This window comes from Martes martes (assembly GCF_963455335.1).
Source record: "Martes martes genome assembly, chromosome: 13".
NCBI lineage: Eukaryota > Metazoa > Chordata > Mammalia > Carnivora > Mustelidae > Martes > Martes martes.
This window is the reverse complement of record NC_137901.1, coordinates 68,948,780-68,976,247: the sequence shown is the minus strand read 5'-3', so window position 1 is coordinate 68,976,247 and position 27,468 is coordinate 68,948,780. Positions and strand designations below refer to the sequence as shown.

The 27,468-nt window shown below is 40.5% G+C and overlaps 1 protein-coding gene across 6 annotated transcripts in view; it reads right to left on the bottom strand.

Moving 5' to 3' along the window:
- Positions 1-27,468, bottom strand: part of EIF4ENIF1 (eukaryotic translation initiation factor 4E nuclear import factor 1) — a 44,832-nt gene that overhangs the window by 11,872 nt on the left and 5,492 nt on the right. For all 6 annotated transcript variants that reach the window (XM_080821781.1, XM_080821778.1, XM_080821780.1 and 3 more), the window contains exons 3-10: positions 19,541-19,614; positions 16,014-16,141; positions 13,495-13,781; positions 13,013-13,214; positions 7,915-8,090; positions 2,314-2,449; positions 1,904-2,083; positions 1,111-1,343 (exon numbers count right to left, since the gene is read on the bottom strand). In XM_080821781.1, coding sequence (XP_080677907.1) covers positions 1,111-1,343; positions 1,904-2,083; positions 2,314-2,449; positions 7,915-8,090; positions 13,013-13,214; positions 13,495-13,781; positions 16,014-16,141; positions 19,541-19,614 — 1,416 coding nt within the window. The remainder of the gene's footprint in view (positions 1-1,110; positions 1,344-1,903; positions 2,084-2,313; positions 2,450-7,914; positions 8,091-13,012; positions 13,215-13,494; positions 13,782-16,013; positions 16,142-19,540; positions 19,615-27,468) is intronic.

Genomic DNA, 27,468 nt, shown 5'->3' with positions numbered 1-27,468 from the left:
TATCTAATAATTCATTGCATGGAAATAACTCTTAAGTAATTTATTATGACAGCGGTTTAAGATAAACATTCCCCTATAATTGGCATGGTGTGGTCAGATTCAAAGAAATAAGTCTGCCTGAGATGCCTCCTTTCAGAGGTAGAGTCAGTCCTGACGATAAGGCCAGGAATACGGCACCTCTGTTGGAATCTACTGCCAGCTTCTGGTCAGATAAAAAACACCAGTTTCCTTCCCTTGGTACAAGGCACAGTGAATCATGAAAAACTACTGATATCATGACCAACTTGTAGTTCCCAGAAAAGACGATGTCAGGAGAAAACAAGAGGCAAAATTCAATTAAATAAATTTGCTGCAACTGAGCAACAAGAAGAAATCTATGTTTAGGTTTTTATTATTCAGGTTTGTCCGGCATCCTCTATCACCTTTATTATCAAGGGATAGCAATAATGACACACAGGTCATGGCGGAGAGCCACCCTAATGTGTTATGACAAAGACCAGTATGTGCTACGTACCTGCATTTACGGACCTACAGTCACGACACGCACAACCCAAATTCGTGCCCCAAAATGTTTTTACGAATCACAGCTTTTTCTATTTAGTAAGTTGACAGAATGCAATGGTCTTGAAAAATCCATCTTGGACATTTTACAAATGATATGTACAACTGCCAACTGCCTAATCAAGAAAGCAGGTAATTCCAGGTATACAGGGGTGATTAAAATATGTGAAAAGAAAGACTGTACTATAAAAACGTGGTGAGTTATTTTGGCTTAAGTAGCTGAATAAACAAAAAAACCTCTGGAGTGCATCCAAAAAATGTTTTTTCCAACCCCCCCTTTCTTTTTTAGCAGTCACTTAAAGTTATATCCAAATCTTTCAATCATTACACTGTCACCCATAAAACGTACAGATTAGCCACAAGCCTTCTTTTTCTAGTAACAAATAGCACAGTGATAATTAAAGAACACACAAAAGCATCAAGGACCAAATGACTATTAAAGAACTTCCAACTTACTCAGAATACCATTTTTTAAGTCCATTTATTATAGTGGGAAATGGAATAGAAAGGGAAAAGGAGAAAAGGCTGGGGTTTGTGCCAAATACTTACGCTGACTTTGGGCTGAGAAGGCAAAGTCCCACTTGCCTTCATGGTGCTCACTAGTTTGTTGAATGCGGTCATATCCCCATCTTTCTTGAGCTGTCGATTACTGGTTACAGCATTCAGGGTCTCCTCTAAGTGTTCTGCCATGAAGGGAGTCGAATTCTTCACCGGCTGGTCAACCTTCAAGCCCTTGAGCCCCGCTTCTACCTCTTCCACTGACAGCACAACTCCTGAATGCGCTGAAAGATTCAGAAAATCCAGATCAAGCCAAGCCAGGGAATATGTGTTGGGAATGCTCTTTGGCAACCATGATGGTCAATGTGAAAATAATTTATTTCACAGTTGAACTGAGGTCAGAAATGGTTGATACCAAAAACAAACAAACTGAAGACTCTTAAAATCATGGCTGCTCAGTGGAAATAAGGCCATAATTATGTACTTAGGAAGAGGGCATAAAACTAAGGTCTATGTTGAGGGTGCATAACCTAAGCAAGAACATGGCAGATTGAGGCAAAGGTGTGAGAAGCTGCCAACGTATCCCCAGGAGGACTACAGCATTAACTGGAGTATAATGATCAAGCTCCAGGTAAGGAGGACAAGTTGGAGGAAAAGCCCATGAACCACCAACTAACAGCTTCTCAAGGAGGTGGTACTGTTTGATAAAAATTTTTGAAATACATTAAATAAAAACCACTCGCTACTTGACTTTTGATGAAACAGCAGTATGTTAGAACCAACTGCCCTAAGACTGAGATCCACACTTTTTCAATGCGTAAAGGAGACGCTAATAAACACTTACAGCTCTCCTTAAGCTTTTCTTTATTTGCAGAAAGACTGGAAAGAAGAGGTTTTAAATCCACTTTGGCTTTCTGTAGCATTTCTAAAATATCCACTTTATTTTCAGCATGGTCTTCCAGTGGGATAGGAGCAAAATAATTCCCCGAGTTCTGCCCAGGAGAGAGGATGGCTTGTTCCAGACCTAATATTGCAAGTAAATATATTCATTAATTAACTGGTCCCAATAAAGCACAGAAACAGATCTTTAACAGTTATTAAAAGGGCACAAATTGAAGTTTGTTTTGTTTTGGTTTGGTTTTTTTTTAAGTACCCAGAGACTCTTTAACCCTACTGTACCCTACTGTACCCTAATGAACCATGTCAGAGAATGCTCAAAACCACATTCAAAGTCAGAATCTGAAGCCATTTTACCTGCTAGTCTCTCCAGTTCTTCATGTGGTGTTGACCCAAGACTGCTGGATCGGCTTCCTGACCGGCTTGGGTTAGAGAACCACCTACTGAACCGACTGGCGGAGACTGACCCTTCTCCCAAAACATCTTCTATCATCTAAAAAGAAAGACAAAAGGAGCTAAAATAATGGTTTCTAGGTGAAAAGAACAACAAGGTTCAAATTTTTAGAAAAGTTCACTTACTTTGAAACTTCCTTTGATGCTGCTGACCTGAAGGTAAACACCCTCAGAATTTATGATTTTCAACATCTTTAATTTTTCTTCCCCTCCAGAGTCACTTCTGAGTAACCCAAATGTAGGCATTACTGACCATGTACTTCCTGATCATACAATGAAAAACCTCTGTGTCACAGAATATGTTTTGGTTTTCTATCCTTTGCCTCTGTAGAAAATTCATGATCTACTTAATAATCTCAGAGGACACAAGTTTCAAAATCAAAATCAGCACCACAGTAAAGCATTCCATTGCCAAGCTGCTGAGTGGCCTTCAACTAAATATCAAGTATGGAGAGATGATGAAAGAAAGCCCTTGCTTCAAACTTCAACTTTCTGTTTCTTTTATGAATATCATAAAATTTAATGGTGACAATTTCAGAAGCTAAGAAGTAGAGCTTGTAGAGATCATAATTCCAGTCCAAGTTTACAAAGTGTCAGAAGGTAAAAGATGAACTTTTAACGGATTTCTAGTATGTCTGAACTTAATAGGGAGTTTGCAGGTTTTGTTCTCTTTGAAATCCAACCGCAGTAGTTTTCAGTTAACAAGAATAATTGATGTGCTACAATCAGATACAATTTCTCAACACTGTTTCGTAACAGTAATTTCCATTATCAATCCTTAAAAACTAGACTGACTCATTAAAAAAATTTTTAATTCTATTCTATCCTAAGTCCAGTTAAATATCCAAACTGGTCTTTATGCAGTGTTCTTATCCATATTTAGAAAAGACAAGGTAAAGCAAATGTCAATCCAAAGAAATGAGGCACACCTTGAAGGGCATAAACTTTCATTTCTATACCAATGATAAAGTAAAAACAGGTTTTCCCCACAACTAGCATGAGGATGGCAAAGCAGTGACACTGTTTTATCTAAAGACAGGAACCCACAATTTCCAGTCAAAATTCAGCAACAACAGGTTAGATTTCTTATTTTATTCTCATCTAGAAGAATTTTCTCATAATGTACCCAAACTAAGCCATGAAATACTTCTCTTGAACACAAGAATGAGAGATTTTAATTCATGACGCTAAGTTATTATTTGTGGTACTCCTGTTTTCTGGAGTATTATTCAGTTTCAATCACTCACTTGTAGACTAGCGGACTTTAAAGTGTACAAATTTTGCCATAATTAGAATAGAAGAGAAGCATGTAAGAAGTAAATGTTTCATTGTGGAAAATTGAGAATTGTACCTAAAATATAATCACCTTAGGGATATATAGGAATTATTTTAAACTAAAAGCTAGAGCCATTAAGAAGGTTTTAATGTTGAAAAGAATGTGAAATTTTACAAGTAGCCAAAAATCTCTTTGCATTTTAATCCTCTTATTTCCTCTGATCACAGTGTATCCGAAAATAGAAGATACACAAGAGCAACATGAAAAAGCAAAGGACATGAATATAAAGTATCTGGACATTTTTTAAAGCCATGACAGTAAGAAACTCATTTCCATATTTTGATCGGTGACCAACTTTGTTTCTGTTAGAGCTGTTTTATTACAGCTACAACATAAAAAGTAGAAAAAAAGTTACTCTTACACATTTACTAGAAATGCCAATTTCAAGAAACTAAAGTACTTTAAGCCCAAAAGGAATCCTAAGAGGATTTATCTAGTCAGTCATTTTTACCACACAGCAAGCAGGGACGATCTAACAGCAGCGAGATTTCCTGAACCTTGGTACAGGAAATGGAGAAATGGTATAGGCTGCTCTAACTTCTTGGTCAAGACATCCTCTGCTACCTTCTTGTCAGCCATCAGCGGGTCAAGATTAGCCTATGGACTGTAATCTGGCATGTTTAAACTGTTACTCCTGCATTTTTAACAACATTTAAAAAAAAAAGATTTTATTTATTTATTTGACAGAGACAGACACAGCAAAAGAGGAAACACAAGTGGGGGAATAGGGGAGGGAGAAGCAGGTTTCCCACAGAGCAAGGAGCCCGACGGTAGGCTTGATCCCAGGACCCTTGGGATCACGACCCAAGCTGAAGGCAGGCGTTTAACAACTGAGCCACCCAGGCACCCCTTTTAATAACATTTTAAGTAACTTATGTCTGTTAGTCTGGCCCTTCAAACAAGGTCATTTAGACAAGTCATATCTTAAGAGTCATATTATTCTGATTGTCAAACAGACACTGTAAAATATTTTCTCTTTAAAAAAATATTTTCTCTTTGACAATTACTAGGTTTTACTGATCAATGCTCTTCTTCTAGTACTTTCCACTTTTATGGAAATGTCTATCGTTTTGAATTTTTTCACTCCAGTATGATTTTTGGGATTTGTAACAAAGGCATACATTTTCTTCTGAGTACACTTTTGATTATAACACTAAGGTTCTTCTATGTCATGGTCCTTGTTCATCACTCTAATTAGTTTACTATTTCCACTCTGAATTCCTTTTTCTTCATTCAACATAAGTAAGCACCTATTATGTGTCATGCGCTGTAGTAAGACTTCTATCATATCTAAAATAAACTTATTTTTAATTATTTAACTGAAATTACTTGCACATGTGATCCAAATTTTCAGTTTGAGTAGATTTTTTATGACTTTCAACTTCCAATGTGTTGTAATGGCAGTAAATATAGCCTACAAATATAGGTATAATTCTGTTTTTATCTATTAATACTTAACACTGGTGGAGCTTACTGAGCGCCATGTACTATTTCAAGCACTTTTTATAACATTTCTCAGTTGATACTCAAATCCTATATAGTTCTTATTTTTCCTAATTGGTCATTTATTGAGCATAATATTAGAATTACATGGCACAATCAGGGCATTTGTTTTTACCTGATCCCAGTTTTGTTTTTAAGTAAACATATTATATACACCTTAATGAGCAGGACCTTTATGAAAAACATGGAGAACTCCTAGCCTAGCAGCAACTACTGCTCAGCTTTAGCCAAATTTTGATTGAGGGTGAGGGCCAAAAGATAAGATACCGTGAAGCTCCCACAGTGCCTTTTATGCTTCAGAGGCAGTATAGTTGTGGGGCATTAAAAACAAAGACCCTTAACTGAAACTGCTAGGAGTCAAAGTTCAGTGTCTACCACTTACTGGATGTGTGACTTTGGGCAAGTTACTTCAGCCTCTGTGCTTGTCTCCTCATCTGTAAAATGGAAATAGTAGTAATCTAATTTACAAGGGTTTATGAGCATTAGATGACTTACTATATGTGAAGCCTAAAACAATCGGCACTCTAACGAATGTTACCTATAAGTAAAAGTTTAGTTTTGAACTTTTCTATGCAAACGCATGGGTTAAGTTTCACAGGTGTTCACATTTGGAGTCAAGAATAGGCCTATAAATTTTGACCTTTTGCGGTGAAAACTTTTTACAGTAAGATTTCCACCTAAGGGGGGGAAGAAAAAGTGACTAATGTCCCCTTAAAAGATAAGAATTTTCCACCAAGGAAATTAAGCTCCTGTCTGAATGCCATGCTTCTGCTCAGTGAGCCGAAGGACTACTACTGACTTAGCTGACTGGAAGCGAGGTGTCTGGCTGGAGACTTACAGCTACAACTGCTGCTAGAACTTAAGGAACAGAACCAGCCACACAGTTGCCAGTTGATTTAGAGCCACACTCCACAAGCTCCTGAAGGGCACTCTAGACAAGTGTGCTCTTGGACCACATGGAGAGAAGTTCAGAAAGTCAAAGTAAATGTTTAGATACTTTTACACCAATAGGGCACTGCTGTGACTTTTGTACTTTATACGAAAGCATGGTCCTCATGGACTGGAAATACAACTTGACCCCCATCATGGAGAACTTCAGAAGTGCTGCTCTAGAACTCACCTGCAACCCTATACCTATCAGTGCTATGCAGTGTCTGCTTGCCTATTCTGGGTGGCCATCTTCTGGGGACAGGGGCAGCACATGACAAAGGAGAAGAGCCAATGTTGTCTGTTCCGTCATGCACAGTTCTCTTTACTCATGCAATAATCAAGCAAGGAGCCACTATAGTTACGAAGTAGAGGCACTTAAATTCCATGAACCACCAATTTTAAAGGACAGGTTGAATGTATTTGCTGTATTTGATGCTATAAATGAGATGTCTAGATCATACAGATGCTTTTGGGCAAATGTGGGTTTTGGTTTTAAGAGAGAGAGAGGTCAGGGAGGGGCAGAGGGCGAGAGAATCTTATGCAGGTTCTATGCCCAGCATGAAGCCCGATTCAGGGCTCAATCTCACAACCCTGAGATCATGACCTGAGCCAAAATCAAGTCGGATGCTTAACCAACAGAGCCACCCAGGTGCTCCAAATGTTTTTTAGGATTCTGTTTCAACATGGAGTGCCTTGGTGGCTCCACTGGTTAAGCATCCGCCTTTAGCTCAGGTCATGATCCCAGGGTCCTGGGATGGAGCCCCATATCGGGCTCCCTGCTCAGGGGAGAGTCTGCTTTCTCCCCTTCTCTCTCCCTCTGCCCCTCCCCCTGCTTGTGCTTACTCTAGCTCTCTCTCAAACAAAATCTTTTTTTTTTTTTTTTTAAGTACTTTATTTCTTTGAGAGCTAGTAAGAGCATGAGCAGGAAGGAGGGGGAGAAGCAGAATCCCACCAAGCAGGGGGCCTGATTCGGGGCTTGATCCCAGGACACTGGGATCATGACCCGAACTGAAGGCAGACACCTACAACTGAGCCATCCAGGCGCCCCTTAAATAAAAATTTTTTAAAAATTGTTTCATCGTGATTCTATGCACTCTTTCAATAACCACAGAAGAAACTCACTTCTGTGTGCACAGGTCAGAGTTCTATCTTTTATCCAAATTGTGAAGCTACAGTAATCCCTGAAGGACCAAAGACGCTAGGAGCAAGGGCCAGTAGCAAGTGAAGATTTGGGATGTCTTACTGCTTCTACTTTGAAAGTCAAGAAAGACTGGACCTCAACAATTTAACAGCAACACTGATAATATTTCAAGGTGCTTTTCACCAGGTTTTCAGAACCATCACACCACAAAGTTACCACCTAACTAGTCAACCTTACGCAAGGATACACATCAGCATGACGCTAATCACCAGTTATAAAAATCCACCTCCACAGCAAGTCTGTAACAAACACTTAACTATTTAAAAATAAAAGCAGACAATGTTCTTAACATCTGAAGAATTCTTAGTCTAATGCTGCCAGCCTAGAAAAAGAGGTAACTGGTACAGAATTCTCACTTGGTCATTTCCACTAGCCCTCTCAAAGCCATGAAAACTCAAATAATATTTACGAATAAAAGCCTAAATCCCCCAAACATCTAGCAAAACAATACTTTAAAAAGAGTATCCTAAATATTCAGGTCAAATTTAACCATACAGTTGCTCCATCTCGTTTATAAGTGTGCTGCTACACTCACCGAAGCCAAGCCTGGCACCTTATCAAGGTTAAAGAACTCATTAAAGTCAAATTCTCCTGGGGACTGCTCAGGCAAGACGGCGTCCCTTGGCACTTCCTGATCAGCAGCAGGCTCCTGTGCGAGGATGACCTCCACCTCATCCTCTTCGGCCACTCCTCCATTGCATTCGACTATGCCTGAAAGCAAAACCAGGACAAAAAATGATCTGATCAAGTGAACCGCTCTAGGCTTAATCTGTGGCCTCAGCCATCAGCACACGTGCAAAAGAGCCACAGGTAACTTTAAAGGCAAATCTCGTGTGCTGATACAGCATTTGCAACAGTAAAACCATTCCTTTCCTATGGGAGCTAGGGAAGAAAAAAGCCTTACTCACAAGCCAGAACACCAACACAATGCAGGAAGGATGATGGTCACTCCACCACCCATTCTTCAGGTTTTTTTTTTTAAAGATAGTTTTTGTAAGTCTCTTACTGCTTAAAAATGGAACCACATTAATTTGGCCCTGCCTTCATCCAGGTATCTGCACCACCACTTTAAGTCAGAGTTTGGCAATCTAAGGTGTTCCTGTGAACCTAGCATGAGGGCAATTTTCACATGCCTACAGGTTGGTTGTAGCTCATCCTTCAAGGTGAAGCTCAAATGTTACCTCTTCTGGGAAGCCTGACCTGCCTACCCATTTTTACCATGCCCAGAAACATCAATCACTGCCTTCTCTGTAACCCTTGTGTTGTCTCTCAGAGTACTTATCACACTATCTAGTGAGATAACTGTCTAGGGAGACTGAACTCTCTGAAGAGAGGTAATCTGCTTTACTCAGTTCTGTCTTACTCTGTGGTGCCAGGTAAATTTAAAACTAAGTATTGTTCAGCTGTTGTTAGGATGTGAAGGCAAGGTCTAAGTGAAGCTACCAAGTGTTAACATTTAAGGAATCTAATACCTTCATTTTAGCTGGAATATAGGAAAAGGCAAAATCCTTAGGATAAAAAAATTTTTTTTCTTTTAAGTAAGTAAGACATTCAACTTTTTTACTTTTAAGTAAGAAAGACACTCAACTTTTTTAATCTGAAGAACAGGACTCCCAAAGGCCTAGCCTGCAAAATCACCTAGTAAGAGCTGCCTATACTTTCAAGATCTATGGCAGACAGAAGTCCTCCTGGGGGTGAGGGGGAAGAAGCCAACTCCTGGGCCCATCCCTTCTTAAAAGTCCCCAGTAGTTACTTCAGTCTCGTTATTAATCAGACCAAGAGACACTAAACACGATCAGCTGCTTTCATTCTAGTAATGCTTCAGAAGCTAGCCAGCAAAGCAGGGGACTCCAACTGAAGGATTAAGTGGTTTCCTGACCCAAAGTCTCAATCCCAGCCAAGTGGCAGAAGCTTCAACTTAAGATGGCCACCAATGCTGTTCCACACCAAGCCGAGTGTATCAAGGTGGCACCGCTCCTCCATAGGGGTGACTATCATAGGACTACCCCGAGCTCTCAGAGGGCCTAAGGCAACCAGTGAGATAGAAAGTTAGTGAGCCACAGGCAAGGCAATCAGCAGTCTCTCCAGTGGGGTGACACACACTTACTGCCAAACAGAAGCAAATACTGTTCCTCCCAGATTGACATTTAAACTAAAATGACTGCTTTGGTAGAGGTATTGCCCTCACTCTACAAAGAAAGGGAGCCCTAGAAAAATGACCAACTCAACAGCCTAATCAATGCCCAGACTAGAGCACTAGAGCAGTGCTTCTCCCTGACCCATTTTACCCAGAAGAACCTGCCTGCCCCTCAGGACTGACCAGTGATATTTTGCTACAGTTTTGGGTCCCAACTTAAGGATGAAAAGTAGAAACGAGAGTCTGTACTTGGCTCATACATTTACAAAAGAAGCTTTAATACTTCTCCTACCCCTTTTATTTTGTGTCAATATGGCAATATCTCTTAACAGATAAATAGCTTTTGCAGGCAGCAGGAGTGTCTCACGCAATTTTATGCCATTGTCAAGCTCTCTTGAAAGCAGATGGGGTCAACTGAGAGTGGCTATGAGTGGGCAGAGATGTGCACCAGCAGACAAACACAACTGGCCATTTATTATGACAGACTCAAAAGGGAAAGACTTCAGAAAGAGAACTAGGGGGATGTTTTATCACATTCAGAAGGACCATATACCTTCATTAGAGAGCGTGCAATTTAAAATGTTTTTTGTTTTGTTTTTTTTGTTTTTTTTTGTTTTTTTTTGAGAGAGCACATGTGAGCTATGCAGGGAAGGGCAGAGGAAGAGAGAGAATCTTAAGCAGGCTCCATGCCCCAGCATGGAGCCCAAAACAGGGTTCGATCTCATGACCCTGAGATCACGACCTAAGCCAAAATCAAGAGTTGGATGCTAAACTGACTGAGCCACCCAGCCACTCCTAAAATGTTCTTTTCTATCAATGGAGGGTTTTGTCCATTTCTAACTTCTACATTTTTTTTAGGTTAACAGGTGTAATGCATATTCAAACTGTTCTAATTATTACCATTTACGTATTACCTAGGACTGGGCCCTGTTTAGAACAACTGCTCATTACACACCAGTCTTAAAATCAAACAGGCAAGGGGCACCTGGGTGGCTTAGTGGGTTGAGCCTCTGCCTTTAGCTCAGGTCATGATCTCAGGGTCCTGGGATCGAGCCCCATATCGGGCTCTCTGCTCAGCGGGGAGCCTGCTTCCCGCTCTCTCTCTGCCTGCTGCTCTGCCTACTTGTGATATCTCTCTCTGTCCAATAAATTAATAAAATTAAAAAAAAAAAAAAAATCAAACAGGCAAGGAATAGACTTGTCTTGCTCACTGCTACATTCCCAGCACTATGAGGCCTGCAGAGAACAGCTATATAAAATAATTCTGTGGAGGGACACCTGGGTGGCTCAGCATGTTAAGCGTTGACTGATTTTGGCTCAGGTCACAATCTTGGGGTTGTGACACTGAGACCCGAGTCAGGCTCCGTGTTCAGCAGGGACCCTGCCTGAGTTTCTGTCTCTTACTCTGCCCCTCACCACCCTCCCCCAACTCTCTCTAAACAAACAAAAAATCATGGAAAGCTAGAGTACAGATACAAACATGGACTAAAAGGTACTCACCATCCCTCCCCTCCTTTCATTCTTGCAGCCAAGATGAAATTACGGGGTACCTGTTGGTCCTAAATACAGTAGCTAGGATGGCCTAGGGACCTTCAGCAATTAACTTTTTTTTTTTTTAACGACTTTATTTATTTGACAGACAGCGATCAAGCAAGAGAGGAAACACAAGCAGGGGGAATGGGAGAGGGAGAGGCAGGCTTCCCACTGAGCCTGGAGCCCAACTCAGGGCTCAATCTCACATCCCCAAGATTATGACCTGAGCCAAAGGCAGACACTTAATGACTGAGCCACCCAGGCACCCCTGCAATTAACTATTGGGATGAGTGAGCTAGGACCCCTGGATTCCACTCAAGGGTCTGCCATGAAATCCATGTGACAGGGTCTTGGGTTGTTCTTTCTTTCCAGACCTGTCTCTCTTTGTATTTTTAAGGTAAGGAGGTGACACTCACTCCATCTGGCTCATACATTTGTTGATACAAGAACGGGTAAAATTCAGATTGTACCAGTTAAGAAAAACATGTGTTTTTCACCAGAAGCCTTATCTTTATCTTATGTGAAAAGACCACACTTGGCTGGTGCTGCTTTAGCCTGAGAATGACACAAGGGCATGTCTCAAAGGCTATTTCAGTGCAACGTCTCCCAAGCTACCCATCGATTTCCTGTACCACGCCAGGGAACAATGTGTAACAGCATAAAAATAATGATAATGTCTATTGTATTTCAAAGATATTACAAAAAAAGGGCAACTGATTTCTCCCTACTTTCCCCTAAATAAATTCCACTAGCTTATTTTCTGTTGAGATTTATCTTAGCCTCAAAATATTAAGATGCCACTGATTAAACACGTATTAAGAGATATTTCTACTTTTGTTAACTAGTACCTGCCAAAAGGTGTTTTTCAATTAAATCTGAAAGCTGAAGAGAACTAGAACTTATTCAAGAAGTGCCCACAAGAGGCTGAGCTCTGATTTCCTCTGATTTCACATCTTTTTTTTTTTTAAAGATTTTATTTATTTATTTGACAGAGAGAGAGATCACAAATAGGCAGAGAGGCAGGCAGAGAGAGAAAGGAGGAAGCAGGCTCCCCAGCCCCAATGTGGGGCTCGATCCCAGGACCCTGAGACCATGACCTGAGCCAAAGGCAGAGGCTTAACCCACTGAGCCACCCAGGCGCCCCCACATTTGATCTTTAATGCTAAAAGTAACACTTAAAGTTATGGAGAAAGCAGTGTCTTCACCTTATAAAGAAACAGACCCACCTCAAGAGTTTTATCAAAGATTATCCCTTCATAAATCCCTTCATAAACAGCAGCCCCAATACTTAAACCCAGGCTAGCCAGCCTGGCTCTTCACCACCAATTCTCAGGACCATCAGCCCAGGACTGGCCATCTTGGAGCCAGGCTACTGCCCTAAAAATAACTAATGGGCCCCCAACCCTACACCAGGCAATCTCACATTAGCTCTGGCTTCTTTAGTTTAGCAAATCTCACAGCTGAGTCTGGGAGAAACTAAGTCATAAACAACTCCTGTAGGAAGGTCTAACCATGGTGACAAAGGTGGGCTCTGAAGCACAAAAGGACTTGTTCAACTCCCAACTTCACTACTTACTTTGTCAGTGTCCACAGAGAAGTCCCTCAGTCTCCTGCTCTCCATTCACTCATCCATAAAAGCACCGACCTCATAGGGCTGTTAGAAGTGGGATTATACACACAAAATGCTTACCACTATGCCGAGTGCTCAAAAAGAAGACTCCTTCACTATTTCTACTATGTTTCTTATCTCTAGGGAACCCTTTTGTGTACACAGTACTCCTGCAGGGTAATATGAGACTTCTGCTTAGCTCCACGGGCAGAACAAGTTGAGGATAGAGTATGATAAACACCTAGGAATTCACACTTAGGAAGCAGTTTCAAAATCAGGCTGCAACATTAGAAACTTGCAACTGGTACATCTCATATTAGAACAGTTAGCTTCCCTCTCAAAGTCTTTGCTTACCTTCCTTCATGGAGGCTGTCCGTCGCCTTGTTCTTTTTCTCCCCTTGTGATCTTCTTCTAGTATCTTATCATCAAAGCCAGTCAACTCAATGGTCTCAGACTGACTTGTGGGTCCAGCTGAGAACCATTCTGGTTCTTCTTCTGTGTAGGAATCATTTCTTCTTCGCTCACCAAAGACGCGCTTACTATCCCCAAACTCCCTCTGGAAAAATACACAATGCAAGATAAAAAAATAAGGTTCTAGTTAAGGCATTTCTACCTCAGTTAAGGTCCTGATGAATTAAGTAGTGCTCAACACAATGAAGATATGATGCTGCAGGCTTGAAGTCCCTCCCCGCCCCCCAGCACACTCTTCTGTTCTTTTCTATCTGGCTGAAGAATGGGCTGTGTTCATCCAGCACCTCAAAATAACGGGGTATAAGTGAAGAGCATATCATGTCCCACTTAGGGACACGAAGGGCCAAAGGATCTAGAAGACAAACCCTAAATCGCTTGTCCTTATAGTCTCTCTCTCGATCTCGGTCTCTCAAGTCCCGCAGGTCCTTATCACTAAGGCGGTGATCCTTCTCAAAGGTCCGAGCAGAGATTATCCTCCCACTGCCAATCCTCCGTCCGCCAAGCAGGCGAAGCCCATCACTGTCTTTTTCCAGTGGGCTTCCTGAGTGCCGGGAACTAACAGCAGCCGTCACATGGCAGCCCCCTCCAAAGCTTCGTCTCTGTGGGCTGAGAACAACATCTAAGTCATCTTCTTTCACACGCTCCCGTGGATCTGGAAAGACGGCAGAAAGAGAAAGGTAAGCAAACCAGCAGGGTATTTTTCCTTTCTCAGTGGTTATGTCCACAACTAGTGGTGGTGAGGGTACTGGAAAAGAGTCACGGGACGCCTGAGTGGCTCAGCTGGTTAAGTGGCTGCCTTCAGCTTAGGTCATGATCTGGGGTCCTGGGATCGAGTCCTGCATCGGGCTCCTTGCTCAACAGAGAGCCTGCTTCTCCCTCTGCCTGCTCTGTCTGCTGCTCCCCTTGCTTGTGCTCTCTGACAAATACATAAAATCTTTAAAAAAAAAAAAAAAAAAAAAGGAAAAGAGTCAACACTGAAACAGCTACAGAGTGACATGAACATTACATATTTAAATAAGACTGACTCTTTTGCTCTTTCTCCTTGGAGCAATAAATGTATTTCATAATCAATGATTTTCCATGATCAGTCTCTATAACCCCTTATTATTTTTTCAAGATTCTTATTTATTTGACAGAGAGAGAGATGACGAGAGAGGAACAGAATTGGGGGAGTGGGAGAGGGAGAAGCAGGCTTCCTCCCATGCAGGGAGGCCAATGCAGGGCTCGATCCCAGGACCCTGGGATCATGACCTGAGCCAAAGGCAGACGCCTAACTGTGCTGCAAAACAGCTTGGCAGTTTCTCAAATTGTGGAACATACATTTACTATAGGACTCAGCCATTCTACTCTTAGGTATTTACTCAAGAGAAAAGAAAGCGTATGCCTATATAGAAACTTGTACATGAATATTCATAGTAGTTTTAGTTAACGGTCAGAAACTAGAAACAACCCAAATGTCCATCAACAGATAAATGGATAAACTGGATAAACTGTGGCAAATTCATAGAACGGACTACTAATAGACAATAAAAAGGGACTATTTGTATACCCAACATCACGACTGAATCTTAAAACTATTCTAAGTGAGAGAAGCTACCCAAAGAGTGCACACTATAGGATTCCATCTATACTGAATTCTAGAAAATGTAAACTAATCTGTAGTGACAGAAAGCAAATCAGTGCTTGGTGGGGGTTGGTGGAGGGAATGGGGGAGTATGAGGAAGGACTCAGAGGTACCAGGAACTTTTGGGGGTGATAGAAATGCTTGTTACTTTGATCATGGTAATGGGTTCACAGGTGTATACACCTGCCAAAACATCAAGTGGTACACTTTACGTGCAGTCTATTCTTTGTCAATTATATCTCGATAAAGAGCTGAGGAAACCACACATGTCACCATACAAAAATTTCTTCCCAGAAAAACCAGAAAACTGAAGTCCAAGTGAGAAAAAGTTCCTTTAATCTTCTCACCAGAAACAGTACCTAAAACGTATGTACTTTTCCAGAATTTCCATGGGGTGTCTCCATGTTTTCTAAAAACAAGACACAGTGTAGACAAGTTCCCAATTTACAGCTGAACAATTTAATACTCCTACCTATAGACGTACCAAAGTTTATGTAACCCATTTCTACCCCTGGACATTTAGGCTGCTTACTAGTTTTTGTCATTTAATACAATTTCTGTGTAATCTTTAATGATTCTCCTAAAATAAATTTTCTGTTCGAGGAACATTACTGCACTAAGTGTACTGTAAGCTATGTAGAGGGATCTCATATCTCAAACTAGAGTCACCCCTATCTTCTTTGACAAGTGCCAAATTTGTTTTATGATGGGTTTTCACTTATCTCAAAAGAAGTCCCTCTTGCAACAAGTTCCTTGACTAGCTTCTCCACTGCCAGCTCTCTACTTCACTCCTCAATCTCTTATTGCATTTAAAGAGTAAAGGTATAGAAAACCAAAAGCCAAACTTTAGTCCAGTCTCAAACTACATCCAAACCCTGTATTCAGACCATAATCCACTATTAAGAATTGCCAGAACCAATTTATACCTGAGGACTAGTTTCATATAGCAGACTAAGCATAAGTGGATTTCCAGCACTGTTTTATGCTCACTACCATTCTGCCCATCACATCTCACTCAGTTATCCCAAATGATGAAGGGTAGCAGTACTTTTAATTCCAAAAGTACACAGTCTAATGCAGTCTACTTGCCACTGCTATATAGGAAAGCTGATTTTTCTCTGCTAATCAGATAAACCCAGTTAATAAATCAGTTTCCTGAAAATGACATTTTTCCCTGAATGCATAAAACTCTCAGCTAAGAAACCAGCGGCAAACAAATTTGCTGCTCCAAAATCGGTGCCCTGACTTCTACCCACTCACCTACTATCCTGCGCACAAGGGAAGGCCGGTCTGGATCCAACTCTTTCTTCAGACTTTCCACTGGTGAGTTCCGCCCTGAAGCTGGGTAGAGAGAGGCATGCCACTTTTCCGGGTCCCAGACGCCATCACTACAAGTCAAAGGGTACACACAGTTAGCACTTGAACCTGCGGACCACATATGTGGTCTAAATTCTAAATTTCTTCAGGTGGTAAGTTTCCAATATAAAACTCCATGGTTGCCATCAGAATGGTTAGCTCTTTTTTTTTTTTAAAGATTTTATTTATTTATTTGACAGACAGAGATCACAAGTAGGCAGAGAGGCAGGCAGAGAGAGAAGGAAGCAGGCTCCCCGCTGAGCAGAGATCCCGATGCGGGGCTCGATCCCAGGACCCTGAGATCATGACCTGAGCCGAAGGCAGAGGCTTTAACCCACTGAGCCACCCAGGCGCCCCAGAATGGTTAGCTCTTTTAACATGAAAATGAACAGCTACAGATGGTCCCTGACTTACTATGGTTCAACTCGAGGGTTCTACTTCAGGGCGCCTGGGTGGCTCAGTGGGTTAAAGCCTCTGCCTTCGGCTTGGGTCGTGATCTCGGGGTCCTGGGATCGAGCTCCGCATCGGGCTCTCTGCTCAGGAGGGAGCCTGCTTTCCCCTCTCTCTCTCTGTCTGTCTCTCTGCCTATTTGTGATCTCTGTCTGTCAAATAAATAAATAAATAAATAATCTTTAAAAAAAAAAAAGAGGGTTCTACTTCGCAGCAGTGCACATTTAATAGAAACTGTGCTTCAAATTGTAGAAGTCTGATCATTGCCCAGGCTAGCAATGTGTGACATAATGACCTCCTGAGATGCTGTGCAGTGGCAGTGAGCACAGCCACAGCTCCCGGTCGGCCAGTGTGAACACAAGCGTAAACCACACCATTCTGTGTTTTACTTTTAATACAGCATTCAATAGGTTATGAGATATTCAACACTGTATTATATAATAGGCTTCGTGTTAGCTGATTTTGCCCAACTATAGGCTAGTGGAAGTGTTCTGAACACTTTTAACATAGCTAGGCTAAGCTATGATGTTCAGCAGGCCAGATGTTTTATATGCATTTTCGACTAACAGTATTTTCAACTTATGATGGGTTTATTGGAACATACCCCATTGTACACTCAGGAAGATCTGTATTAATTCAGTAATATTTTGTTGTTTTTCTTTGTTTTTGTTTTTCAAAGAGCACCAACAGTCACTTGAAAACCAGTGGTCTGGGGCACCTGGGAGGCTCAGTGGGTTAAAGCCTCTGCCTTCAGCTCAGGTCACGATCCCAGGGTCCTGGGATCGAGCCCCGCACTGGGCTCTCTGCTCAGCTGGGAGCCTGCGTCCCCCTCTCTATCTGCCTGCCTCGCTGCCTACTTGTGATCTCTGTCAAATAAATAAATAAAATCTTAAAAAAAAAAAAAAAAGGAAACCAGTGGTCTGTGTATAAATGAAACATGAATGAAACATCAGATACAAACCTTGTGGTGCATGGGGATTACAGTAACTATGCTGTCCTACACAAAGAAGATGCTCCACTTAGTTTACTGAAGGAGGAAAACACCCATTTGACTGAAGATCAGTATATGGGAGAGAAAAAGCTCTCACTTGAAGTAGTTCTTGGAATGTCTGGTATGTACTTTTCCAGAATTTTGATGCATACTGTTTCAGTTTTTCCCCACAGGCAGGACAGAAAGCTCTTAAGAACATAAAATGTGTGATCTGGGTTCCAGTTTGATACTCCCTCTCTATTGATAAGGCAGCAGAGTGTGCAGAGCAGGAGCTCTAGAGTCCAACGATCTGGGACAGAATTCTAGTTTTGCCATTACCAGCAGGGACATCCTGGATAAGTTAATAAGCTATGCCCTTTACTCTTCTTTTGAAAGGACTTCCCAACTCCTAGATCAAACCAGACTGTGCTAAACACGAGTAGCAGGGTACTCTGCACTTGTCATTCATTGCCTGTAATGGTGGTAATGATAAACTCCAGAGTACCTGACTATATCCTTCCACTGACCAATGCTCCATTAAGGCAGTATCTGATAGCACCTGACATAGTATTTGCCACACAGCAGCAGGTACCAACTAAGCATTTCTTGAATAAGTGAGTCAACCTGTCAATCTCAAACTCCTCACACTAAAGGAGATATTACCTATCTTCTGGTGGTGTTGTGAGGATTACCTGGAGTTTAAGAATCAAATAAATTTTAATTCTGACAAGAGAAATACCAGGATGGGAAGGTCTTTCCTCTTTCTCCTTATTTTTATTATTATTACTAGCACATTCCCATGTCAGAATAAAAGTATGTGTACCCCGATAATTTTATGCCAAGAACAGTTTGTTTTTTTTAAAGATTTTATTTCTTTATTTGATAGAGAGATCACAAGTAGGCAGAAGCAGCAGGCAGAGAGAGAGGGAAGCAGGGCTCCCACTGAGCAGAGAGCCCAATGCAAGGCTCAATCCCAGGACCCTGGGATCATGACCTGAGCTGAAGGCAGAGGCTTAACCCACTGAGCCACCCAAGTGCCCCATGCCAAGAACAGTTTTAACAAGAAAATTCAACTTGAGGCATAAAAAAGATTGACAGCTTTAATGAAAAACAAACAAAAAACAGCTTATCTGAGACCTATTAAAAAAATCCTAACCAACTAGAACAGCCATTATTCGAGTACCACCTTCATCAGGGGAAAGTGGTGAGGAACTGAGACTTAGCAACATTCTGAAGAGTAGACATACAAATAAAAACAGTATGTCCTATTCAACCAATTAAACATAATACACTTTGTACATTAAAACTGAGGGCCATATGAACCATCTACCTTGATATTTAAGAAGTGACCTTAAAGTCCTAAGGTGGCCATAATGAGTGCAATGCAGGGTTATTACAAAGATTTTCAGACCATAATTTAGCTCTAGTGTTCTCAGACCAAAGCCTTCTACTTCTTAGGAAGGAGCCCAAGATGCAAGAGGGCTAACCTAAACAGCTGAATGGTTTTTCTGGCTGGGGGCAAGGAGCGAGGAGGACCAGTACTGCAAGGGTCAGAGTCCTCCTGATCAGCCTCCTCAGGGCAGGCCCTTGAAGGACCCCCAAATCACAGTGCAAAAACAACCACTGACAGCAAAGGCCCTGGAGAGGACTCCTATGTTAAATCTTAATCCTGCTTTCCGACTATGTGCCTCTGACCAAGTCATTTTCTAACTTTAGTTTCATCATTAGTTCTTTGAAAGGGAATTGGTTGAGTAGTCCTTAGTCCCATGAAGCTCAACTTTGAATAGTTTAAAGCTAATTAATAATAAAACTGATGAAGACAATGCAGTAAGGTGCTACGTTGCCCACAGTTTATCTGTGATGTATATGAGCAGAAGCCCAACGTCATTACCCTTGAAATCTCCCCACTCACCATTCTACCAAAAAAACTCTAAAACAATTCTTAAATTACCAAGTTTGGTGTAACAAGAAGTTGACTAGAAGGAGCATACCCCTCCCCCTGCCCCCATACCTGTCATATTTTTCAGAGAGGCATGATGGCCTTTGTTTGGAATGAGGGCGTTCTTTTATATCCAAGAGTTCCTCCTAGAAAGAGAAACCAAATGGTGATTTTTGAATAGTATTTCTCATACCATGTATTTTCAACTTATATTTGTTCTAAGTAATGACTGGAGTGCCTATCTTAAGGATGTCACACAGTTTTTATTTATTTACACCTGGGCCTATTCCAGAAAGGACTGGAGTTAGCTCATCTTACAAGAAGAAGCTCAAGCAGAATTGGCAAATAACTTCATAGTGATCAGTTTCTTGCTAAAAAGACAATTCTCTCACAAACTGCCATTCAAAAATATAGTTGGCGTCTACAACACTGAATGCTTATCGAGGTATGGAAGCTTCAGGCTTAAATAAAACCTCTAGTTAATTAATATTCTTAAATGCATTCGATGCCAATTTACAAGCAGATAGATTTTGTAATGCAAAGTTGCAAGAAAACGAAGTACCGAAAACATCCATTTACCATTTCTCTGATTTGCCTGTTAACATTTTCTCCCATTTAATTTAGCATTTGGGCTCTCTATACTACCCCCCTTTTTTTTTTAATCCACAGAAGAGTAAATTGCATACTCATGGTCCTTTACCCTCAATACTTCAGTGCTTATTTCCCAAGAATAAGGATATTCTTTCACAGACTCTTATCCAGTTCCATGAGAGAATGAAGCCCTACAGAAAATAATTTGAGTGACTAGTTTCCCATTCTGCCACGGGCTGTATTTGGCCAGTATCACTGTAGATGCATAAAAGAGAACCAAACCCATTACATGTAACAGATGCCTTAAGGCATAAGGGCTTACCTTCTACAAAACCTGGTTGAGAAGGGCTGCCAGTTTTATACAATCAGTTATCAATAATACTTTTATTTAACAATCCCTCCCAGATTCCAATTTGTCAACTAACCCAAAATGTCCTTTATATTGTTTTAGCCTCCAAAGCAGGATACAGTCTAGCATCAGATATTGACTGTCATATTTCCTTGGGACATTTCTACAACTGGAACATCATTATAATTTCTTCTTTTAGGGCACTGACATTTCTAAAGAATACAGCCTACTTTCCCTTGCCCCCAAAAGAACATTATTCATTTGAGGTTTATCTAATGTTTCCTTGTGATTACACTGAGGCTAAGCATCCACGGAAGAGAATACTCACATCAGAAATGTTGTGTCCATTTCAGACCATCACCTGTGGATACTGTGATGTCCATCTGCCCCTTAGTAGTGATCCTGATTTTGATCACTTGGTCAAAGTCAAGGTATTCTCCAGTTTTTCTACAGTTCAGTTACTACTTTCCCACTTAAAAACTAGTGTGCAGTCTGCGAGAAGACTGCACATATCCTGGTCTTCATCAAAATTTCCCCCTGAACTTAGCATCTATTGATGAATCTTGCCCAAACCAATTCTGATTTCCCAACTCTAGGCCTCTGTCTATATCTACCAGTCAGCAGGTGGCATTTCATTGGGAGGGAAAACACAAACCATCCCTCTTCCCCCATGTATTTACCTATTATTGGCATGGACTCATAGATTCCTAGTTTTTCCAATGGTTTAGAATTCATTCATGTCCTTAATTATTTGGGGCTTTTTGGGAGACTCCTCAAGCTGGTTCCTGTGTCTTTTGACATGCCCCATCATTTTTTAAAAAGCAATTCCTCACTTTGCTTTATCTTGTACCCATCCTAGCCCTCGTATCAGTCACCTAACTCAGAGAAATGTGAGTTCCTTTAAGTGAGGAATAGTATCAGAACTCAAGGTCTGGGAATTAGATATCCTCACCAGCTTCTCAGTCCTTTCGCCAGAGCTAGGTAGTAAGTGCAATTATACATGCACACGTATACCATGCACATATGCGTTAACATACACACATCTGCTTGTACACATGCAGAGACATAAAAAACCATTGCCTTCTTGTTATTTACATTCCAACATTTTCTTAACAAAGTAAGAAAGGCAATTCCCAACCTTTCACTGCATAAAATGCTACAACTGCCTTGCATAAAACTATATACATACCACTGTGCATGACCTCAGTAATACCCCCATCTCAGGCCTCATAATAGAATGCCTGCTGCTTCTCTGATCACTGCTTCCCATATCCTGGGGTAAATATGGAGGAACAGATTTACTCTCTCAGCCTATAAGGAATCATTGCACACAAGCATGCCATGAGTTCACTCAGTGTCTTCAGACACTTGAATCATCTAAATATTTTCTTCATGATAGCAAAATGCCTTAGGACCAGATGACATTTTGGTTTTAAAACCAGCATATCAATCATTTGATCATCTGTCTCTTTGATAGAGAGAGTGAGCAAGCAAGTGTGTGCAAGAGCACAAGCAGGTGGAACGGGAGGGAGAGGGAGAAGTAGGGCCCCCACTGAGATGATCCCAGGATGCTGGGATCATGATCTGAACCAAAGGCAAACACTTAACTGACTGAGCCACCCAGGCACCCTATCATTTGCATCTTCTTAGGATTTATTAATGTCTTTTTAATTGGGAAGAAATACCTAGAAAAATCTAGAAGTCTGAGATAAACAAAATTCCAAATATAAGAAAATATCTAAAAACTGCCCAAAATTCTGAAAAAAACTGTCAAAGCAATGACCTACAACCCAGAAATCACCAGTAAAGACTGGAGTCCAGGGAGATCATTAGGACACTGTGTCAGTGATGCAGGGTGCATTCAGTGGTGGGTGAAGGGTGGCTGGATCAACAGTAGTTATGAGGATAGTAAACATCACAATACAGAAATCCTCAGGACAGGAAGGCTTAAAACATATTCTAGTAGAAACGGGAAGGACCTTATAATATAGGAAATACTTATACTACAGGAAAAAAATACTGCAAAGCAATTGTCTACTATTAGAAGAAACCCACAGATTATTTCATATTTCTTTACCACCCTCAAATCCAAACATTAAACTAAGAACCCTAGTACACTATTAAACCAAGAGAAACATATCTTATATTTATATATGTATACTCTCAATATACTAAAGTTTCTACCTAATAAGGCTTTATTTGAAACTTTTAACTGCCAAAGATAATAGGGAGCCCAGGTGATAGGTGTCTTCTATTACTACCACACCTGTTGGCTGAATCTAATGATTTTACTTATTTATTTAGGAGTCAACTGGAAGAGATTAACATTTTAACATACCCACAAAACATGCAGGAAGTTCTATCTGTGGGGATCAAAAAAATTTTTCACAAAGGTAACAATCTTACAAAAAGGGAAATGGGGAGATTAAGGAAATATGATGATTCTAATTAATGTGGAATCCCAAATGGGATTCTGGAACAGAAAAAGGACATTAGATTAAAAAAAAAGGAAGGACAGGTGAATAAAGTATGGATTTTAGGGGCGTCCGGGTGGCTCAGTGGGTTAAAGCCTCTGCCTTCTGCTCAGGTCATGATCCCAAGGTCCTGGGATCGAGCCCCACATCGGGCTCTCTGCTCGGCGGAGAGCCTGCTTCCCCTCTTTCTCTCTCTGCCTGCCTCTCTGTGTGCTTGTGATCTCTGTCAAATAAATAAATAAAAAAAATTAAAAAAAATATGGATTTTAGTTAATAACAATATATTAACATTGCTAACTGTAACAAATATACCATACTAACATATTAACGGGAGAACTCTATGATCCCAGTTTTTCTACAAATCTCACACTATTCTAAAAAATAAAATTTACTTCTACTTCATACCATATACAAAAATAACTCAAAACGTATCAAAGGCCTAGACATAAGAGTTGTAACTATAAAACTCTTAAGAAGAAAATGCAATTGTAAAAAGTTCATGACCACAGATTAAGTAATGTTTCTTAGCTGGGACATGGAAAAAGCATAAACAACCAAAGGAAAAAAGCAGGTATGTTGGACTTTAAGTTTAGGAAATTTTGAGCTTCAAATGATTATCAAAGTGAAAAGGCAATCCACAGAACAAGAAAAAATATTTATAAATCATGTATCTGGTAAGGGTCTAGTGTCCAGAATATGGAGAGAATGTGTATAATTCAACAACAAAAAGACACCAAACGACCCAACTTACAAATAGGTGAAAGATTTCAAGAGATTTTTCTCCAAAGAAGATAAACAAATGGCCAAGAAGCACATAAGGAATGCTCAAAATCATTAGTCATTAAGGAAATGCAAGTCAAAACCACAGTGAGATGCCACTTCACACGTACTAGGATGGCTGTTAAAAAAGGGAAAATAACCAGTAGAGGCAAGGACGTGGAGAAACTGAAACCCTGTGCATTGCCGATGGGAATGTAAAACGGTACAGCTGCTGTGGAAAAACAGTGGCAGTTTCTCAAAAAGTTAAGCACGGTTACTCTATGACCCAGCAATTCCATGGCTAGGTATTTTATCAAAAGGAACTGAAAAGATTATATCCACACAAAAACTTGTACACAAATGCTCAGAGCAGCATTATTCACAAAAGCAAAAAAATGGACACAACCCCGTATGCCCATCAACTGATGAATAGACAAAATGTGGTAAGCCCATACAATGAATCCATTTTTATTTGGCAATAAAAAGGAATAACATATTGAAACATGCTATAACACAGACCTTGAAAAGATTAAAAGAAGCCAGACAAAAAAAGCCACATACAGTATGATTCTGTTTACATCCAACATTTAGAATAGGTAAATCCATGGAGTCAAAAAGTAGATTAATGCTTGCCAGGGACTGGGGAAAGAGGATAATGGAGAGACTACTAATGGGTACAGAGTTTCTATATGGGGTGATGAAAATATTCAAGAATTAGATAACAGTGATGGTTATACAACTTTGTGAATTTACTGAAAACCACTGAATGGTACACTTTTAAAGGGATGAATTTTATTATGTGAATTAAATCTCAATAAAAAATATTTTTAATAAATCAAACTAAGGTGTTGTTACCAGAGATTAATACTTTCTTTTCTTACAGACTTACTGCCCTAATCACAGACTGATAAATGCCAACAACCCTCAGATACGAGAGTTGCTCAGGTTGGTAAAAATGTTTTAACTTTCCCTCCCATATTATTCCAGTTGACTTTACTATGCCTGGCTTATATGAGGTGTGAATAAACACTCCGGCAACCGACTACACAACCTGAAGGGACTCCAAGAGCACAGGCAGAGCAGATAGCCAGTTATTACACTGGCATTAACTATGTTGGCGGCATAAACAGTGCTGCTGACCAAGAGGCTAAGACATAGCTCACCTGTCTAGAGAGGATGAAGAGCTATTTTCTTTGGTAGCAGGTTGTTAACTGGGAAATCAAAACAACAGTTCTTGGATAGTAAAAATTGCTGGGAATAACTTCAAACATCTAGTAAAATTAGACTTTCTGTTGTTGAAAGCAGGGCTTCTTAAACCAATTTCATGGCTCCAAGGAAACCATATGCAAAACCGTGCATTTCTGCGATTCCTGCAGTGAGTATTCATACCTTCAACAGATCTCCAATGGACCCCAAAGACGTTAAGAAGTAGCACTTTAAATGCATGTTTCTGAAAATGTGGTCCAAAGTCCACCTGGACGTTTAGGGACAATGAGAGGCCCTCTTCATGGGGTTTAAAGAGTTAAATCTGTTACCTTCCACCAATGTCTTAAGTTGCAAAAGATAGTATTCCAGCCTACAAGGTCCCCCACATAAGTGGGGAGGGGAGAAACCATGAGCTAAGTCAATACAAAAATTGCTCTCTTCATAGCTGTCCAGAGAACATTTCCTGTGTGCCAGGCTTAGTATCTAGTCATACGCAGATGACTCTTGGCCCTGGCCCCATGGCTCTCCAGTCTCTCAAGAGAAGTGTTCTTGAACTTGCCATCTCATCAAGGGCCCTTAAGAATAATATTCCTGAAAAGGCACCCTTTTGGGATATTTTCAAAGAAAATCTTCAACTTTGGCTAAAGGCAAAATACTTGGAAAGTGCCTACTCTAAGCTGGGAATACTCTCTCCGTATGATTATTATAGGAGGAAATAGGAGAGTACCCTTTTGCAGAGTCCTAAGAACCCATAGGAACTTACTAATTATAAACAAATTCACTACAATCACCATCTGGACAGGAAGAGTTAGTATCTGAAAACTTTTTTGCACAGGTTTTAAAACCTGACTAAGCAAGAAATAAGCTGCTAATGGCCCACAGCCAAAATAGTATAAACACATTTTCTCAGTTTTAGCAGCCTTCCTCAAAGAAAATTTGTCAAGCTTCCCAAAACAATCTATTTGGGAATTACTAATATGGATACCCACTTACGGTGATCAGATTTGAAGTAGAAAGCAAATGAATGTGAATATAAGCCCAAAAGAACAGTGGTTAAAAAATCCACATACAATAAATAAAAAATTTAATTAAAAAAAATTCCACATACAGTTTTTTGTTGCAGAAATTCCATGTAGAAGCAGCTATGCATTCTGATGACATTCTGACATTACAAATTTCACAGAAGTCCCTTACATAAGATGAAAAGGAAATATTCTTTACCTTTGTAAGCTAAATTTAATTCTTAAGAATAAAAAACACAAGTTTTTAAAAAATAACATATATATTTTGTAAAAAACCCAGAGTTTTATTTCATTGTTAGTGGTCAAAAGACTCTAGAAGTGACCCAGTACCTTACCTGTGTGTGTGCCTGGCTCTTCCTAAAGAAGGCAAATGTCCCCAGGGCAGTATTTGGGTTGGGTCATCTGCCTTTGACCTCCTGTCCCAGTCCCCACCCTCCACACACCCACTAGCATTGGGGTTGGTCATCAAGCTCTTAGACAGTTGCTGACTGACCAGATATTCATTCTGCCAAGTCAGATGACTTTTCTGAAAGGATTAGAAAGCTGTTAAAAATAGATCACAACGGAGTAATGGTACCCAAAGATGATAGCCAATGCAACGGTGAACTAACAACATAGGGGGTACATGGGATACATTCCACTATTCCCCACTTATGAAGTTTGTTGCTGGAGGCATCATTTACAACAGTTCTTACAGGCAGGTCAGGATTTCAACAGTCCTGCAGAGCTGTTAAGCAGGACTTCAAACCTGGATTCATCTAAGCATCTAATGGTGGCTGATCTGATGCAAAGACTTTCTTCTACTGAAAGATCTGAAACTAAGGAAATGGGGGGAAACTAAGGGTATGAGGGAAAAAACCCAGAAAAGTCTGTTTTCTCTGTTGATCTGGTCAATACAATAAAAATAAACTTTGGCTTTTAAAAGTGTTCATACAACTGATTAAAACAATGTAAAACTTTAAGCAGGTAAAGACTAGAAGGAAACTTAAAATCATTTTCAGGGTGGTGGCATTATGTATTCAACAGGACCTTTCGGTTTCATATTAAAATGGAAATGGTTACTGTGACATTTAAAAAATAAGCATCTTGATCTAAAGTTGGGATCTAAAGAAGGGACCTTTGAGTATGCCCCTCAGTACATCATAAACAGTTTTCATACTTACTGTGTGCCAGCCACTTTTCTAAGCACTTGACATGCATTTTTCTCATTTATTCCCCATAAAAATCCTATGAAGTAGATGCTATTCCACCCACATTTTATAGAGGAAAAGGATGAGAATCAGAGAAGCTAAGTATATAGCTGAAGACCGCACAGGGTAAGTAAGTGGTAAAGCAGGGGATCCTAAACCAGGCAGTGGGGCTCAACACCCCAATCCTTCTCTCTTCATTGCTCCTCTTGAGAGGACAAGGGAAGGGGCATGACACCTCCCAGCAACTGTCACTCAGTGTCGGGTTTGTCCCTGCCCAATGGACTACTGGGAACTCTGACTCAAACTGCCTCATCGTTAGGCAGGATTCCCTTAAGCACCTCATAGCACCTTTTCCTGAATCAAAGGCCCTAGCCACAAATTTCTATGTTAAATGACTGATTCCTTATCT